Source organism: Suillus subalutaceus (assembly GCF_016647625.1).
Source record: "Suillus subalutaceus strain FC151 chromosome Unknown DFJ58scaffold_40, whole genome shotgun sequence".
NCBI classification, from domain to species: Eukaryota; Fungi; Basidiomycota; class Agaricomycetes; order Boletales; family Suillaceae; genus Suillus; species Suillus subalutaceus.
In genome coordinates this window covers 177,135-194,146 of record NW_024540289.1, presented here as the reverse complement: position 1 = coordinate 194,146, position 17,012 = coordinate 177,135, and the positions used below count along the sequence as shown (strand labels likewise).

Below are 17,012 nucleotides of genomic sequence, written 5' to 3'. Positions count from 1 at the left end.
GTTTCATCACAGGTTCATCTAAGTGGTCCTAGGCAAGTGGTTACCACAACAGAATCCAAATCTGTTTCTCTTGTACCGCGCGTGCTCGAAACCCGCCGATGACAAGTTTTTTTCTATCAGAATACACCTTGACATTCACTCATGGATGGTTTCATCAGGGGTTCATCTAACTGGTCTTAGCCAAGTGGTTACCACAACAGAATCCAAATCTGTTTCTTGTACCGTGCATGCTCGAAACCTGCCGGTGACAAGTTTTTTTCTATCGACACACACCTTGAAATTCACTCATGGACGGTTCATCGAAGCAGATTCGAAACCTGCCAATGACAAAGTTTTTTTTTTCCATTACGGACATACCTTCAATGACATTCACTCATGGAATGGATGGTTTCCTCAGAGGTTCGTCTAACTGGTCTTAGCCAGGTGGTTGTCACAACAGAGTCCAAATCTGTTTGTTTCTCTTGGCAGTTGGTTCGAAACCTGCTCATGACATTTTTGCACTGTAGATCCTCAGAAGTCCATCTTAACTAGGCCCAGTCATCGCCCCGAAACCTCCTTTCGATGTAATAGTTTGTCCATGAAAAGGAATTCACCTTCATGCCTTGCGAGTGTTGTCTCAGAAACATAAGATATATCTCCGAGGTGCGTACATGCCAATCTAGATACTCGACAGACTGATCAACCAAAACAGTGTCGGGATTTACCACCAAACAAAAGATGTTGACGGAACTGGAGGCCAGAAGGATACACAGGTGTAGCCAGCAGAGATTGTAGAAGACGGGAAACCGATGGTGTTTGACAGGGGTACTCCTCCACTAACGTCGAGAGTCGGGGATAATGTACTCACTAAGCGCTATAAACAGGTTCAGCATAGAACGTTGTGACTGTCAAGCCTATACGTCAATGCAATCAACGCTGAGCGCTGAGCAGCTCATACTTGAATTCACCAGTGAGCAAGCGGGACTTCTGGTCCGCAATCGTAAAAGGCATTTTGTGGAGCGTTTTATCAGTTATTCTCATCTCGTATCTACCAGGCGCGGTGTACCCTTTTCACGCTGTTCACCACGCAGCAACGCTCCATGAACGTCAACGATTTACTCTGGAAAAGTCCTTACTACATCTGCTCGTACCGTAGTGTGAATCCTTCGCAGCTTTATACAACTATCTTCGCGATTACTACATCAAAACAAGGTTTACAGTAATGCGCATCTTCTGCTGGAGAACATACTCATAAGACCAACAGCGTTAGGGCAGTTGAAGAGCACTTACAGCTAACATCATGGATCAAACTAAAGTAGTACAAAGTACCTCTCTATCGGCTGAAGCGCTTCACCTTCTCGAGGACTGGGTAGCGTGATCAACAATCGCGGCCAGGTAGTTAACATAGGTGAGACGGACCGGTTTCATATGCAACCTCCGTCAAATCCGTTCCCTGGATCTCCGCACCAATCCCTTCTAGCGACTTCCGCAGCGCGTCCTTTGAGGATGCGTGGACCATCTTTGCCCGAATGGGTGCATTGTCTGGTGACCTGTGGTTGTGAGTTAAGCACATAAGTTGGCATCATCGGCCAGATGAACTGCGGACTTACCAGGAGAGGAAGCAGAGCTTGTTCCTCGGGGACCCATCGTCCGACGTATAGCTGAAGTCATAGACAGCCCATTTGCAACCATCGGAAGGCAAGTTCCCCAGAAATTCTTCGTAGTCAGAATTATCCGAAGTCTTGTCAACAACGATCTCTGTCCGTTTATCGTTCAACTTGAACAATATGTACTTCAACGATTTGGACATCTTCAGTTCTCCGAATCTTTGGAGACATTCGGGAGATGCTATCACTCCGGACGACTGTCGAGAGCCTATCAGGATAAGCCTTGATATTGTGTGTGCTGCTCACCATGTTGAATAAGATAATGAATGAGAGAGATGCAGTATGCTAGTAACAATCGCGATCAAGATAAGTGCGTGTGGATACTGAAACGGCAGTTGCCAGCTCCGATCCAACAATCACATCACGTGGCGCTGCATCCGCGGGCCGCAGCTGCCAAGGAGCAGAAGTACTTGGAAAGTCGCTTGGCCAGGAGGGATACGCAAGCTGGAAGAGTGCTTTCGGTGTAAATATATATCAACGGTCGAAGTTATCGTATTCTGACCACTAATTGATCCACCATCATGAGTATTAATGGTACCAATATACCAAGTACTACGTGTAGCAGAAATCAGTTCACGCCACATGATTTACCATTGACCTATCCTCCTTTCCAAAGGCCTGATGTACCAAAACCACGTGGGTCTGCTGACAGTGGCAATCCAGTGAGTGCAATCTTATTATGGCTGGCACGGGCCATGTGCTGCAGATAAGTTAGCCTATGAAAAGATTTTGAACACTAAGTTTATGAAATTCCTCCCTAACCGTTAACTTATTCGTCGTCTAGGCATACCTGGCCATCATGACTGGCCCCCAATCATCATCACCATCATCTGGATCGCAGCCACAGTCAAGGTGGCAATCATTGCACTATTTGACGCTGTTATTTTTGAAGGCTCTTGTCAAACAAGGCCAAATTGTCGCTACCACGCTTCTCCACCTTGTGTGGCACAGGACGTACGCGTCACGCATATTTCACCGCAACACTCAAGTCTCATATATCACAAGGACATTAAACTTGGGCCACGTTGCTTGCAGTGAGGAAACCATGCCATCATCCACATCAGTGCCAGTAGAGCTACCCAAACCGCCGAAACTGGATCTGGATAAGTTCATTGCAACTGCCCTGTCATCTACGCCAGTGGAACTCCACCCGTTTTTTGAATCTTTCGGCAAACTCCACACGAGAAAGTAAGAGGGTGATTGATGCAGTATACTCACTACTCACTGATCACACAGACTATGGCACCAGCTGACACTCAAGCTATATGAGTTTTTTGATCATCCGTTGTCACGGCCTTTCCGTGTAAACGTGTTTGAGCAGTTCGTGCGCGACTTTGAGTCCAAATTGAACCAACTCAAACTCGTGGAGATGGGGACTAAAGTATCGAAGGAGATCGACAGTAGGTTTGACCCCCAATTCTTGAATGACCCAACCTGACGTCCCATCAAGACCCGCAAAGTCAGCTTCTGTTCCTCAACTCCATACTTTCACGGATCGATGCCGAAAAGTCACAGGAGGCATACGTGCTGCTACTTGCAAATATTGCATATGCAAAGCTGGTGTACGGTGATTTAGAGGGTACCAAGACGGATATGGATACTGCCTGGAAAACACTCGATCGACTGGAAGGAGTTGACACTGCCGTCAATGCGTCGTATTACAAAGTTGCCGCTGACTACTATAAGGCAAGAATTTTCGAGAATACTGTAGTTCACCTCGTTGACTTTCCGAAAACAGGCCAAAGCAGAATATGCGCCATATTATAAGCATTCGCTGCTGTATCTGGCATGTGTCGATGTAGCAACAGACCTTACTTCAGAAGAACGTTTGCTGCGCGCACACGACCTTGGCATTTCGGCATTCCTCGGCGACACTATCTATAATTTTGGGGAGCTGGTAAGCAGATACGTGAATTTGAAACACCCACTTTTGTTGGTCACAGCCTGAGGATGATCGTTGACTGACTACATCGGTGGTAGTTGATGCACCCAATACTCGACGCGCTGGACAACACGCAGTATGATTGGATCAAGAAGCTGTTGTTCACATTCAACGAAGGCAACATTGGCAAATTCGAAGCACTGGCACCACTGTTTCCGCAGGAGGTACGTGCATGTTGTTGCGGAGACTCGCGCCGACTCGAGCCGACAATCTGACAAATAAGCTCTGCCACAGCCGATTCTAGATGAGAACTACCCCTTCCTTCGACAGAAGATATGTTTGATGGCGCTGATCGAATCAGTATTCAAACGGAATGCGAATGACCGAACGATGTCTTTCCAGACTATCGCCGAGGAGACGCGACTTCCAGTAGACGAAGTGGAACACCTCATCATGAAGGCACTGAGGTCAGTGCATTCTTCGTTGAATTGAAACATGGGCGTTGCATGTGCTGATAATCTAATTGTCATCGGTACTTGCCGTTAGCCTCAAGTTGATTCGAGGTTCCTTGGACCAGGTGGATCAAAAAGCGCGCATCACGTGGGTTCAGCCTCGTGTTCTGTCGCGCGCACAAATAGGCGAGCTGGCGACGCGGCTTGGAGCGTGGATAGATAAGTTGGGGAGCGTGGAAGAGAGGATGGCTCCACATGTGTCTGCGGCGGCATGAGTACGTTCACAGTACTGTAAGGTAGAGTTGAGCGCCAAGGGGACCGTGCCGGAGCAAGAATGATCGATGTGACATGCTGCATTTCATTGTACGAATTTTTAGAAGGAACACGTTTACGGTTCCGGATCAGATACGAAGGTTGTAACGGTCGTTTGCGAGCACGTTGAGGCACGATGCAGATTCTGAATGACATAGAGGGACTGATGATTGGGATATGCAATTGATATGAGTATGTTTGAACCGTAGGGACGGAGGGTTTAAGCCGTAGTAGGGGAAGAGGCACTGCTATCGAATGCAGGCTTCCTCATTTAGGGTGTGAAGTACTAACAGCATGCTGTCCAGCAACAACCTAAACTAGTTTCAAAGAATCTGTTAGTTGAATCTGGTACTTCATCCTCTCCGAGTTCCTTCTGTCCTCATTGCAATCCACGACTCAACGATTCGAACTATCTGAGCAGGCTGTACGGTACAGTGACAACGCCTGTCCATCAACGTGTCCGGTGATACCCTCACGCGAGGTTTGCCTCCTGCAATTCATATCCGATTCTACTTCTCCCGGCTTTCATTATAACACTTCAAAAGATTATCATTTTCATCCAAAGTCTTGTCTCTGTCGAACATCGGCAATGTCAGAATCAGCAGACCTGACTTGCAAACCTCCAACTGCTGTCACTTTTTCTTTTACAGCCCCCTTTCCTGCAGTGTCGTCCTCCATTTCCTCAGCATCGTCAACCTCTTCCGCGCTAAAGCAAAGACGCGTGTCACTTGCGCTTCCATCTTCCCCCAGGCTTGTCCCAGCGTGGAATTTTCGTGACGACACCGGCCTCACTTCGCATGTTGCTGAAACTTCTGCACCAATGCCGGAACGTAAGGGAAAGATGCGCAAGATCGCTGGTGATGGCGACTACCGTGAATCAGTTGGCGCTTTTATAATCCAGCAGAAGAAACCACGCAAGAAATGGTCCGAGGAAGAGACCCAAATGCTCGTCGAGGGTTGCAATACGGTACATATGACTTTCAAATAATGTCTCACAATATTAATCTTGTTTCCTCAGTGGGGCGTCGGCAATTGGAAGGCTATATTGAAAGATCCGAAGCTGACTTTTGACAACCGCTCGCCTGTTGACCTCAAGGACCGGTTCGTACTCCTTAATTTCCGCCTGTTCATATTTATACCTGACCTCTAGATTTCGCACTTATTTTCCTGACGCGTACAAGGAGCACTACCCCAATGCGAAGACGCATCTCTCCAGTAAAATTCGATCAACTCTCCCAGATGGACGTTCCATCTTTGAGAAAACGCGTAGTAAGAAGCGGCGTCCGTTTACTGAGGAAGAGGACCGCGCTCTCAAGGCTGGCTATGAGAAGCACGGTACCGTATGGGCAACAATAGTCAAAGACCCTGTCTTCCAGGAGCAGAATCGACGCTCGACTGACCTCCGTGACCGTTTCCGCAACGCGTTTCCTGAGCTGTATCAAGCAGCGGGCTATAAGCCACGGAACGCGCCCAAAAAGCGGAGAGAGTGTGTTCAGCCACTTCCCATTCGCTCAGCGACTGATGATCAGTTGACTGCGCACAGCAGCCACATAGGCCCTGCCCGCAAGAAGCGCGTGCAGTCGAGGCAGGGTATGTTCAGAGGTGGGACGAAGAGCGTCCCAGAGAGCCCAACATGCTCCGAAGATGACGATAGCTCAGGTGGCGAGGAGGAGGGTGGCACCAGGCTGTTCAGATGCCCACCGATTATGCACGACCCGTCTCAGCCTGATGATATGTCTTCGCCAGACGGACTCGCAGTGATGGACATGGAGACGATAGACCCCTTGTCCGAGCCACTATCTATTCCCGACTTCATGCCTAGTGCATCGCAGTCTCTCTCAGAGCTCACGGACTCCTCTCAGTCGCAGACTTGGTCTAGCATAGACACGCCTCTCAATTCCGCGACATGGTCCGCGACCACTGCTTCTCCGACATCATCACATATTTCTTCTGATTATCTGCTTGGTCACTCTCACTTTGATCGTCGCTTGAACACTATTGGAAAGTCGGCTTGGGGTCCGCAGGACTGGTTTTCTGCCAACCCCCGACTCGACACGTCTGCTTTCTCCAGTAGCGGGTCATCATTTGCCGACGGGTTGTCTCCTGCACCATCATCTCCGTTTTCCTTTCACAACCTCAATCATGGCGTCGTCGATCGCTACGACCTGTTTCCGAGTTCCTTTCCAAACGACTTCACCTCTGATGTCGGCGTTGGGGACTCACATTCCACATTTTCGGACCATGAGATGTTCGCGTCGAGCAGTTTCAGGGGGTTCACACATCACTCCAACTATGCCGGTGATCTCATCTTCGGTGCACGGACACATCAACCCCAGCAGTCATACTACGGTCCCGGATTCGGATTTGGCACACCTGGCCTTGGACTGTCAGGGATGCAGCAAGCCACCGGCCTACATCCTCTCCAGATCCACACCCCTGCACTGCCAGGTATTGACGAGATCGAGCTGGCGTCGATCACACTCAATGACCAAGCGGAGATTTCGGCCGATGCCGCTCAGACCACTAGTGAGATTGGAGTGCAGAAAGATGATTCAGAAGCGTCTTTGAGCCTGTCTGCCCTGGAAATATATACCATGTCGCAGCAGAACATGGATGATATCGTCGACTTGACGCATTCCACTCCCCCTGCAACACCCATCACCTCGACTCGCCCTCTACGGGGTCATCCCCACATGCATGCATCGTCTCATCATGGCCGGTCTATCTCGGTTCCCCCATCCGAACACCGGTATATGTCTACCCACATGTCGCAGGGTCATGGTGCATCGCAACCACAGATCACGAGCACCCGCTCCCTCCCTTTCTTCGACACTGTCCCGCTCACACATCCCTCCGATGTGGCATCTATGCATGTACAGTCTTCGTCACCACCAGGGGCAGACTTTTGGCGACCCTCAAATCCTACTGATTTCCATGGCGTTCCCTACCTCGATTTACACTACTTCAGCAGCCATGCTACTGACGGACATGATGTCAATCCCATGACCATCGACACTTCGCGTCAGGGACAAGCGTTAGACCTTGCTCGTTCGCATCCTTCTCAGAAGTCAGCTCCTCCGGTACCATACTCCACAGTTTCTCAGGAACTTCAGACAGCGCAGGCGCTTCTGACAGGCACCGCTGTACGTCAGTCACACTCGATGCATCACCGCGGGACAAGTTTTGTCTCCCCGCAGGATCTACATTTCCGCAAAGCGAGCGATAACAAGCGGAAGAGAGCGAGCTGGGATGGCGGGGTCTTCTAGCTCATTGATTATTTTGCTCTGATTCGTGGTCCCGTAAATTCTTCATCGAGAGACATATTCGTCTCTCTAGCTTCTTATCTCTTCATTCCGTGATTCATCACCATAGCATTGCATGTCTCCATCGCATCGCATCCCATAATCTATGTTTAGCTCCAGTAGCAAGCATCATGTTTCCGCACTCGTATGAAATTTATGAATTTATGTAATTATATAATTAAATGTGGAAGGTGGTTGAGGCTCAAAATGGGAGACTCGAAGGTCCAGCTTCTGCATTAAGCTGTTCATTCCACCCCGTTGGTTCCACTTCCATAGGGATCTCATCGCTGGGTTCTTCTGAGGGAAGAAGGTATTGGATCTCCTCGAACATATGAGGGAACAAGATGGCCAGCATGTCATTGACTCTGGCGCCCGCACGTGGTAAGCATCTGAAAATAGCACATTGGGGTGAATCTTACTTGAAGATGAAGTCGCCCTTTTGTACCTGCTTCTTCTTCCCTGAAGATTCGACGGTCTTCTTTCCGGCGTCCATGGCGAAGGGTGTTAAGTTGAGTGTTCCAGCAGAATTGTCCTTGGTGTAGAGTGAGAGGCCTTGCCGAGCTGCTAGGTCGAGAATATTCTTCTCCACGGTATCTATTAAAGAGAAATTAGCCATGAAAAGCAAAATGACATCTTGGACTAGAAGGTAATACCTTCGGCGTAATAGCAGAAGACTAGAAGGTAATAAATTGAGAAGCAAGTAAATAGAACTGGTTGTTCGATACACACCTTCCGTCGGTTTAGCCTGCCCCATACGATCGATTCGTGCAATAGCTGGGGTGGATTGGTGAGATGGTTGCAGGGCCCCAAACCAAAAGCGAGCCAACCTTGAACTTCGAAACCATGGTTGACCACGCTTTCGACGAGGAACACACGGGAGGCACAAGTCACGTTCAATCCAGCATTGTCTCTCTCCCTGAAAAGGTGTGAAGATAGAGGATGAACAAGTATGCGCCAAGGGCGTACCCGTGTAGTAACAGTACTTGTAGGGCAGGGTCTGTGCGGAATTTCTTAGCGCCACTGTCTTTGCCTTTGCCCTTTGCGTGGTCGAGTCTTAAATATAGGATGCCTGCGAATCGGTCAGAACGCTAGCCAGGGCAGCTGAGAAAAACTCTGACCATTGCAGTTGAGGGCATGTTCTATGACTGTGAAAAGAAGTTGTTAGATCATTACAGAGGAGTAAAGCTTCGGAAAACCAACTCTGCAGTGAATCAGCCCACGCCGAGAATACAATACTCTTGGCACCTGGGTCGGTGCACTGGATATACAACAGATGTCTGACCAGTGCCTGTATTTTGCTGCCGTAACTTCCATTTGATTCCATAGTCTGTATCTCCTCAAAGATTGTAGGGTCTAGTGGCGCACATCAGATAAGCCACAAACCGAATAACTAGACGTGTCCTTACTTATTATGTTGTATTGGATTTCTCTTCGAGACACCGGGACGGCCTCTTTGTTCACCATGACGGGTTTAGCAGGGGCAGGCTTGTCTGCTTCGACTGTGAAACGCTGCAATTGATCGAGATTGATAATGACGCTAGAAACGCAGTTCGTCATGATGTATTGTTAGCGGACAAGGGACGCACCGGCAAACCGGGCAAGCTCTTCCCGTTTTGCGAGTGACCCAAGCCTTCATGCATCCCTGAATGTGTGTGGGGAAATGTTCATGACGAAAATGATAACCGAACTTACCTCACAGAAAACATGCGCGCTGTATAAGTACTGCATTGGTCCGCATTCCTGAAACTCTAAAACACGGTCGACTTACCATTGTGTAATGAATCCTCGCTTAAAGTCGCATCTACACAGAATGCAAGCCTCGTCATCCTCGTCAGTGATTCCCTCTTCTTTGTTTTTTGCTAGATGGTTCAAGTACCGCTGACGCGCGCGGGATGTGTTGATTTTGCCTTCCAATTCCATTCGCTCAGCTGCGCATTCCTCCATAGCCAATACAACGGGACCCTCCCATAGAACTTCTGTGACAGTATCAGAAATCTCCTGCAGTTGACGGAAATAACTGTGGGTGTGTGCTTAATTAGTGTCAGTATCATCCAGCGTCCATCGTGAACTTACAGGATACGCTCGTTGAAGATCTTCCGCAGTTGACTCAAGTCAGCATCAAGCTTGTCCATGAGCGTCACTGCATTCATAGTGAGTATGAAGCAACTACAACATCAGGGTGACAAACCTTGCTGCGTGATCAAGGTCCGTAATGAGGTTGCGCCGTCCTTAGCGATGACCTTCTCAGGGTCCTTCTCAGATGTGATGCGAGCTGCTACGGCACTCAGATCGACCATGATAGATCGGAGTGCTCTCCCTGAAAACTGGTCATGGAGATCTTTACGCTGCTCTGTGAGGTCTCTGTGCAAGATTTCATGCTGAGGTTGAACTTCGACATCCTCAGGAATCTCGAAATCTTCCGACATTGCCCGAGCAGCTGCTCTTGCGGCTGCTTTCGTTCGTCGGACCTTGTGTTCCCGCGCATCATGGGCAGCAAGGAGCGTTCGTTCGGAAGAAATCGCCTCTCTACGATCCGCAAGCAGTGCGGCATATGCCTGCATATATATCTCGGCCTCGCCCTGAGTTTCCAATGTACGAGAGTACTCCTCCCCATCGGCCTGGTCATTATTTGCTGCCAACTTCTGAGTTAGCAAAGTATAGATGCAAGTGCGCCACTCCCACAGAAGAGCGGTCTGTTCATTCAATGCGAGCTCTATGATCTCGTTGGCTTCATCAAACTGCCCAGACTGGTGTCAGTATCGATACAAAACGGAATACCCCTGGGAAAGGAGCTCACGAGATGCGTCGACTTGATTCCGCTTTTATCAAGAAGAGGAAGAGGAATTTGTAAGGACTCCTCGGTAACGCCTCGTCCAGTAGCGTCGACACGCAGGAGGTTCATTACTTTGTTGGCACTCTCTTCCGTCGCTACGTGCCTTGTCAGTGGGAGCGTAAGGAAAGCTGTTGAAAATGCGCACATTTCAGCAGATTTTTTCGCAGCGTCTCGGCTGCAGCATACGAAGCATCTTCCTTATCTGATTGCGATGCACCTAGAACATGATACACATCTCCCTGCAAAAATTTGACGCGGTGCAAAACTATCAGACACTCTCGTAGCCGCTGCTGCAGGGCTCGTCGCTTGATACTGTGCTCTTCGCCTGCGGGGGTCTTGGGAAGACCTCGGTCTTCAACGTCTTCAACGTCATCCATGTCCTCATCTACATCGGTGAGAGGTGACATTGCTCGTTTTCCTTTGCCCTTGTCGATCTTTGAAAGGTCTGGAAGGTTCTGCTGGCGAGATTCTCTGAGAGCTCGTGCTTCATTTTTCAGCGCTTCTCCTTTGACTTGGTGTTCTGCTATGGTGGTCTTAATGTCGTCGATTATCCCGTTTGCTTCTTGCTCTGCCGTTATGAGGTAATCCGAAGCACGTTGGTATCGATCAAGGTTCTGCTCGTTGTGTTGCTGGAGCTGGGCAAGGCGAACAAGGGTTTGAACCTGGAGGGATGGATCAATTCTTGCAAGCACGGATAACAAGAACGACGACGCTTGCCTTCGCCTTACGATCATCCATGAAATTACGCCAGTTCTGGTCTCTCATAGCCTGTCATCTATGAGCCCAACAGATTAGGAAAGGAGGAAAACACATGCCTCGAGAACGTCGCCGATGCTCTTGAGGGCACCAGGCTTAGCTAGCTTATCACCTGGCCGCTGCAATTGTCCGACTTGAGGATGAGTACAGATACCACGAAGCTTTCTCAACACATTCCGCAGCAGAGCAGCATCAATCTGCCACCCTTCAGAAGTAGCGACTCCGCGTGCGTCCAAACCAAGCTCAACTAATGCTGCCTCGAGATGGTGATCGTAAACCTTTGATACTGTCATATCTTGTCTCTCAACGAGTGTGTCATGACTTACGTGGCGTTCGACTCTTCCTAGCTCAATACTAACAAGATATCTTCGTTGCTGCGGGATGGTTAATTCGTCTTTGACTGCGGACTTGAGTGTTCTAGGGTGCGTTTAATAAGGACACGCAAGGTTCCTTCGTCAAATCACTCACCGAATAGCATATCGTTGAAATAGGTCGGCGAATTGTTTCTTGAATGTGTGCTTCATCAAACGATTCCACACGCGGGTCGGACCGACGACATCGTCGACACGTAAGAACCTGTCACGGTGGTATTAGTGCATCATCAGAAAACCGTCAGTTTATCTAACCTTAAAACACGAATGAGGTCAGAAACCTGGGTACGGGCTGGTGTTCCAGACACCGCAAACGAAGATAGTCGAGGGACCAAAGACACCATCTCTCTGAAGGCCAGAATTATCCAGTAATTCCACTGATAGAACAAGAGATCCTACTCGGATTTACCGGTCCCCATCATTTGTACTTCATCCATAATCACTCTATACCACTCGCACATGACAAGGGGACTTCTAGGACGGTCAAGGTTCGAGTACTCCACTTGTGCACGATGAGGACGTTTGGGCGGTGCGCGGGCAACAGTCAAGTCTTGACGGAGTACGTTGTATGTCGTGATGCAGACATCAAATGTGTTCACATAGGAGCACCAATCAAGTATGTCGTCCTCTTCATCGTCAATCGCCTTTGCCTTCCCTTTCTTGGTCTTTTGAACTTTGAATCCGTTTATTCCAGCTTTGTACTTCTGGGCACTGTAACGTCGTTCTCGTTCGTCTTCGACATCATCCAGAGTGATGGGCACGCCGACTTTGGACCAACCATCGTAGATGAGAACCTTGAGTCCTGGGGCATGAACAGCAAGCTCGTCTGCCCATTGAGGTGCGAGTGCAGGGGGAGTGACAATGAGAGTAGTCTGTTACACGTTTATATTAACTAATCTTCCAAATGGCACACAAGCGCACTACCTTGATCTCCTTCACTTCAAGCTTAGCTTCGGCATCCCACCGTGTGTTGGTAGGATTGCGATCTGGTGCGGGGTTCAGTAGAATGAGAGAAATACACTCAATTGTCTTCCCGAGCCCTGTACGTCATTAATACAATGCGAGTGGGATCAATAGTATTGCGAGGTACCTGGCTCTTCTGCAAGTATTCCCCCTAGTGCAGCGTTGTCTTCTACAGGAGAAGGGCTTACGATGCCGACGAGTGTATTAAAGAAGTGTTCCCGGCCCCCAAGAAAGATCTTGTCCCAAAATGGAGGCATGAGTGACCGGGACTGAGGAGCAGTGTAGGGCATGACGCCGCCTTCCTGAGTCATTGTCTTCCCTTCGCGTAGGAGCATCCACTGGACACTACGCCGTTGGAAGGGTAAGAGCACTGGCAACAAGCCCTCAGGCTGGAGAGACTCATATGTCACGCCTTGCGAAAGAGCGGGTGCTGGGCGAAGAATGCTGTAGAAGAATGGAATACTTGTGTCCCCTCTTGTATCATGTTCACTGTCGAATAGCGGGTGGTCTACCGATGTTAGGGTAAAAAGAGCAATCAAGCGTCTCTGTAATCCTTCGAGTTCGGAGACGCGCTTCTGGGAAATCTTCTTGGTGTCAAATGTTTCATACAATCTAGGCACAATGATGGACACGTTGAACTGTGCGCATAGCCGAAAAGGTAACTCCTCTGCAGGGTCGTAGTCACCCTCAGGAAGGGTGATCACATGAACGCTTGTCTCGATTTTCGCACGACCTAACGACTGAAAGGTGAAGAGTGCCTTGAGAAGATCACCATGCTGTTGTATGCCATCCTCTTCCTCTTCGGGTGCGTCTGGCCATGCAACTTGAGGAAGGAGGAAGAACCACCGCTCACTTTTCTCCTTGATTTCCTCAGGATAGTGGTTCACGGGGCAGTCTGGCTCGCCCGAAAGAGCTAATAGGCGCGTTTTGTAGTTCTGAACCCAGAACCTGCCAAGGTCAAATGTTTGAGGTTGAGAACGGTCAGGGCATAGCGCAGTAAATAGAGATTGGAGATCATGTTCCTCCTTAAGCCACCCAAGTTTCTTCGCTGCTTGGTCGGGCACATAAGAGCCGTTGTCATCACCTTGGGCTGATTTCGTGTAACGCATTTCGAAAGAGTATGTGAAGACTGGTAGAAACTGGCTTTCGGGATCAACTTTTGGTTCCTCGTAATGACGTTCTTCACATATGCATGGGTACACCTGCTTGTAAGCTGGGTCTTGCCAGTCGTCTTCGCATCCATAGGAGCCGTCCAAGGATGGTTCTGAGTCTTCTGACTGATCATCAGCATCCAATTCATCACCGCCCTCGGCAACCTTCCTTCTCTTGCTCTTTACAGGTGATGCAGAAGCAGAGCGTCGTCGCTTGTTCCCCATGTGTTGTTCAACTTCGACATCAGCTTCCCATACGCCTCCGTCGACTTCAAGTGCTTCATCATGTACGTCATAATCTCCTTCGCCTCCTTCATCGGCATTCTCTTCCTTCAGAGGTTTTAAAAGAGTAATTATCGCGTTCAAGTTGATTGCAGGACGAAAGTTGTCAAAATCTGATGGTCTGAGCTGCAAACCCCAGAAATACGACTGTTTGTGACGAGCAGACTCTGTATATTTTCCGCTGATAGTACGGATATCCTCCATCCCAGAAAAATACTTGTATACGCGAGCGCCGAGGATGGTGGTGGATGGTGGTTAAAACTTAAAAATGATGGCGCGACGTGCGCGGGGATATGCGGCTGTCACGTGATCCAAATACACTTGGTGATGAACGAACTTTCGTGCTCCAAGTCATCGCGTATCCTCGATCGGATCTCGTCCAGTTCTTTGCTGCTGTCATTGCCGCAGTGGCTTTTCCTAATGTCCAACTTGTCGTTTAAATCCGTACGCGTTACAAAGACACAAGGCTATCAGGATTCTAAGGTTTTTTAATGGGACCATCGTTGAGTTTTCTTTGCTAGACACCACAAGATACGACGATTTATCTCTGTACGTTTCATCCAAGTTAATTACTCTCAAAGTCTTCCGCTGCTCACGCGTTCATCATCCGCTGCTGGATGGTGCATTCAGCTTCTCAGATTGCGACTTGTCTTGTTCTCGCGGACCGTCCCTGGTGTTCCACAATGCTCTCGATCATACTCCCTCCACGGACGTGGTATAAAATCATTCGGCTTCTCTTTGCGCGCCATCTTCAGTGATTTGAACGTTGTTTGCATTTGCCATTACCTTGGGAAATACACTCGATTCTACATTTTGCATTTGTGTGCTAACTGAGTCTGAGTGGTACGACTCCATGATACGAGTCAAGGAGTAGCAATCAACACAAGACATTCTAAGACTTACACGTCCATTTCAACCTTGGCATGCGGCCAGTTTCGCTGAAGACTCACCATGACGTTGTTATTCTTCCACTAATCATGATTGGTAATCTCAGTTTCCAGTGCTTGGTGCAATCATACCAGCGTCTATCGTGCCGAACAGCCTTGACAATATGGAAATACACCACGGTGCAGCATGACCTGAACCATCAACTCTCCCTTTCAGCCGAACTCCATCCACAGCTCTGCCACCCGTCTTCCCCTCCCACTCATTCTATCCACCACTCAGTCCACCACTCAGCCCATCCTCCATCCTCATCATTTTGCTCCATCGCACCATCATGCCTGGTAGCTTAGAAACTCAATATATCAGGCTTGAACGTGAGCCCCTCCATATTACTTTCGTATCTGTTCGTGATCTTCACACTCTATCTACAGTCATCAGCGGAAAGAATCTTCGAGTCCCCTGCTGGCGCATTCCCGCTGGCATCTTCCCGCTGGCATCTTCATATCCATCAATGTCAACTCCTGGAGACGCTGGAAATCGGCCATCAGTGTCTTATCATCTGATCGATCTGTAGCGTGGGAGAATACTGTAACTCTGTAAAGTCCACGCAGACTTTCTGACGCGATTCAAGAATTGATCTTTTCTTCATAGATCATCGCATGCCACCTGCGTTATCAGTGGAGATCAGGGCATCCTATGAACTTGGTCGAATGCTGGGCGGTGGAGAGGTCATCGGGGAACTTCGAATGTCGTGGGATGAGCTATTCGATGTGTGACTTGCTCCTCATTCATGCGCATATCCTAATATCTCGGAGATTTATCCTTCCCACACGTGCGCGGTGTCCAACCTTTCCTCACACTGAAGGCCGCTGTTGTACATGCTTGCGACAATCAAAATGGCGCACTGTCTGATGTGAGTGACGCTGCTCTCTGTCCCGTTAGCTTTTGCTGACATAACACCGACTATAGTCACTCGTAGACTGCAAGATTTCTCGAGACACAGATGCGGGCCACGCAAGACTTGCCAAATACATGGAAAGCGAGAGTGTCTCTCACTTGAACGCTGCTGTAGAGCATTTTCAGTCGGTTCTGGACCAGTGTCCTGTCAGTCATCTAGACCACACGACAGCTCTCACCAACCTTGCGTATGCGCGCCTTCAAGACTATATTCGAGATGATCTTCAAGACATCGACTCCACCACTTCTCTCTTCCGCGACGCCCTTGCATTGCGTCCGCAGCGCCATCCCGATCATCCCTTATCTCTATATAATCTCACCCTAGCCCTGACTTGGCGCCACAACAAGAGAAGTACTGCTGCCGACATCCGCGAAGCTGCCCAAATCTATCATGAGCTACTTCCTCTCTGTTTAGAGGGCACCTACCTTCGTAGCATCGCGGCAGGGGCAAATGGTGTCGGTCATGTGATCGATGGATGTGACGATATTCCAATAGACGCATCTGACGCATCTGATGAAGACATCCACCTTGGACAAGTCGTCCTCGAACTCTGTCCTCTGAGCCATCAACTCCGTCCGAGAACACTTAGCAATCTTTCGTGTGCTCTCAGATCACGCTTTAGACAGCATGGCAGGATCAATGATCTTGACACGAGCATACAACTTGGTCGTTAAGCCGTGTCTCTGTGTCCCGAGCCACATGCTGACCGTGATTTCTACCTGGACAACTTGGCCTTATCACTCGTGTCCCGCTTCAATCACCAAGGCAGGCCTAGCGACCTTAATGAGGTCATCTCTTTGTATGAAGAAGCGCTGCGTCTGTGCCCTGTTGGGCATGAATCTCGTGATTACTCATTGGACAACTTAGGGAGCGCCTGCTTCACCTTTTTCTTCAAATGCGGCGACACTGATGCCCTCACTCGAGCTATCAGCCTCTATCGCGAGGTATTGACGTTGCGCCCACCTGGGCATCCATGTCGTGACATCACGCTTTACCACCTTGCCCTCGCGCTCCAAGGCATCCTACTCGAGGATTTCGAGAACGCATTATAACAGCCCAGAACTGGGTCACCACAGCAGAGCAGTACAGTCATACATCTGCACTGGAGGCCTACAACACACGTTTCGACCTTCTTGGCGATCATTTGGCAACACGATCGTGGGCAACTTCATGACATTAAGCTGCTGCTGTATTCCATTATATCAGAACACTCCCTGTA

General features: G+C 49.1%; 5 protein-coding genes across 5 annotated transcripts; 3 read left to right on the top strand and 2 right to left on the bottom strand.

Annotated features, from left to right (window-relative positions):
* Positions 1-973: 973 nt before the first annotated feature.
* DFJ58DRAFT_783073 (actin depolymerizing factor) lies at positions 974-2,016 on the bottom strand. Its single transcript, XM_041389873.1, has 5 exons — positions 1,893-2,016; positions 1,590-1,843; positions 1,399-1,529; positions 1,270-1,344; positions 974-1,215 (listed from the first exon to the last, which is right to left on the bottom strand). Exons 1-4 carry the CDS (start codon positions 1,893-1,895, stop codon positions 1,313-1,315), a joined length of 420 nt encoding a protein of 139 aa, XP_041244945.1. The 5' UTR covers positions 1,896-2,016; the 3' UTR covers positions 974-1,215; positions 1,270-1,312.
* Positions 2,017-2,406: 390 nt separating this feature from the next.
* Positions 2,407-4,495, top strand: DFJ58DRAFT_783069 (uncharacterized protein). The gene is made up of 8 exons (XM_041389872.1): positions 2,407-2,600; positions 2,652-2,834; positions 2,883-3,046; positions 3,097-3,332; positions 3,385-3,543; positions 3,627-3,752; positions 3,823-3,995; positions 4,075-4,495. Exons 1-8 carry the CDS (start codon positions 2,446-2,448, stop codon positions 4,253-4,255), a joined length of 1,377 nt encoding a protein of 458 aa, XP_041244944.1. The 5' UTR covers positions 2,407-2,445; the 3' UTR covers positions 4,256-4,495.
* Positions 4,496-4,594: 99 nt separating this feature from the next.
* Positions 4,595-7,959, top strand: DFJ58DRAFT_325668 (uncharacterized protein). Its single transcript, XM_041379865.1, has 3 exons — positions 4,595-5,259; positions 5,311-5,393; positions 5,443-7,959. The coding sequence occupies exons 1-3, from the start codon at positions 4,882-4,884 to the stop codon at positions 7,556-7,558; spliced, it is 2,577 nt and encodes an 858-aa protein (XP_041244943.1). The 5' UTR covers positions 4,595-4,881; the 3' UTR covers positions 7,559-7,959.
* DFJ58DRAFT_325677 (SNF2 family N-terminal domain-containing protein) lies at positions 7,678-14,205 on the bottom strand. The gene is made up of 24 exons (XM_041379866.1): positions 12,645-14,205; positions 12,479-12,594; positions 11,954-12,426; positions 11,810-11,902; positions 11,652-11,759; positions 11,510-11,600; positions 11,243-11,461; positions 11,145-11,195; positions 10,573-11,089; positions 10,392-10,522; positions 9,783-10,332; positions 9,668-9,734; positions 9,363-9,611; positions 9,287-9,305; positions 9,181-9,236; positions 9,001-9,131; positions 8,795-8,947; positions 8,713-8,739; positions 8,561-8,663; positions 8,422-8,510; positions 8,324-8,368; positions 8,248-8,268; positions 8,014-8,188; positions 7,678-7,959 (listed from the first exon to the last, which is right to left on the bottom strand). The coding sequence occupies exons 1-24, from the start codon at positions 14,152-14,154 to the stop codon at positions 7,797-7,799; spliced, it is 5,157 nt and encodes a 1,718-aa protein (XP_041244942.1). The 5' UTR covers positions 14,155-14,205; the 3' UTR covers positions 7,678-7,796.
* Positions 14,206-15,527: 1,322 nt separating this feature from the next.
* DFJ58DRAFT_325630 (uncharacterized protein) lies at positions 15,528-16,715 on the top strand. Its single transcript, XM_041379864.1, has 2 exons — positions 15,528-15,748; positions 15,805-16,715. Exon 2 carries the CDS (start codon positions 15,868-15,870, stop codon positions 16,465-16,467), a length of 600 nt encoding a protein of 199 aa, XP_041244941.1. The 5' UTR covers positions 15,528-15,748; positions 15,805-15,867; the 3' UTR covers positions 16,468-16,715.
* Positions 16,716-17,012: the final 297 nt, after the last annotated feature.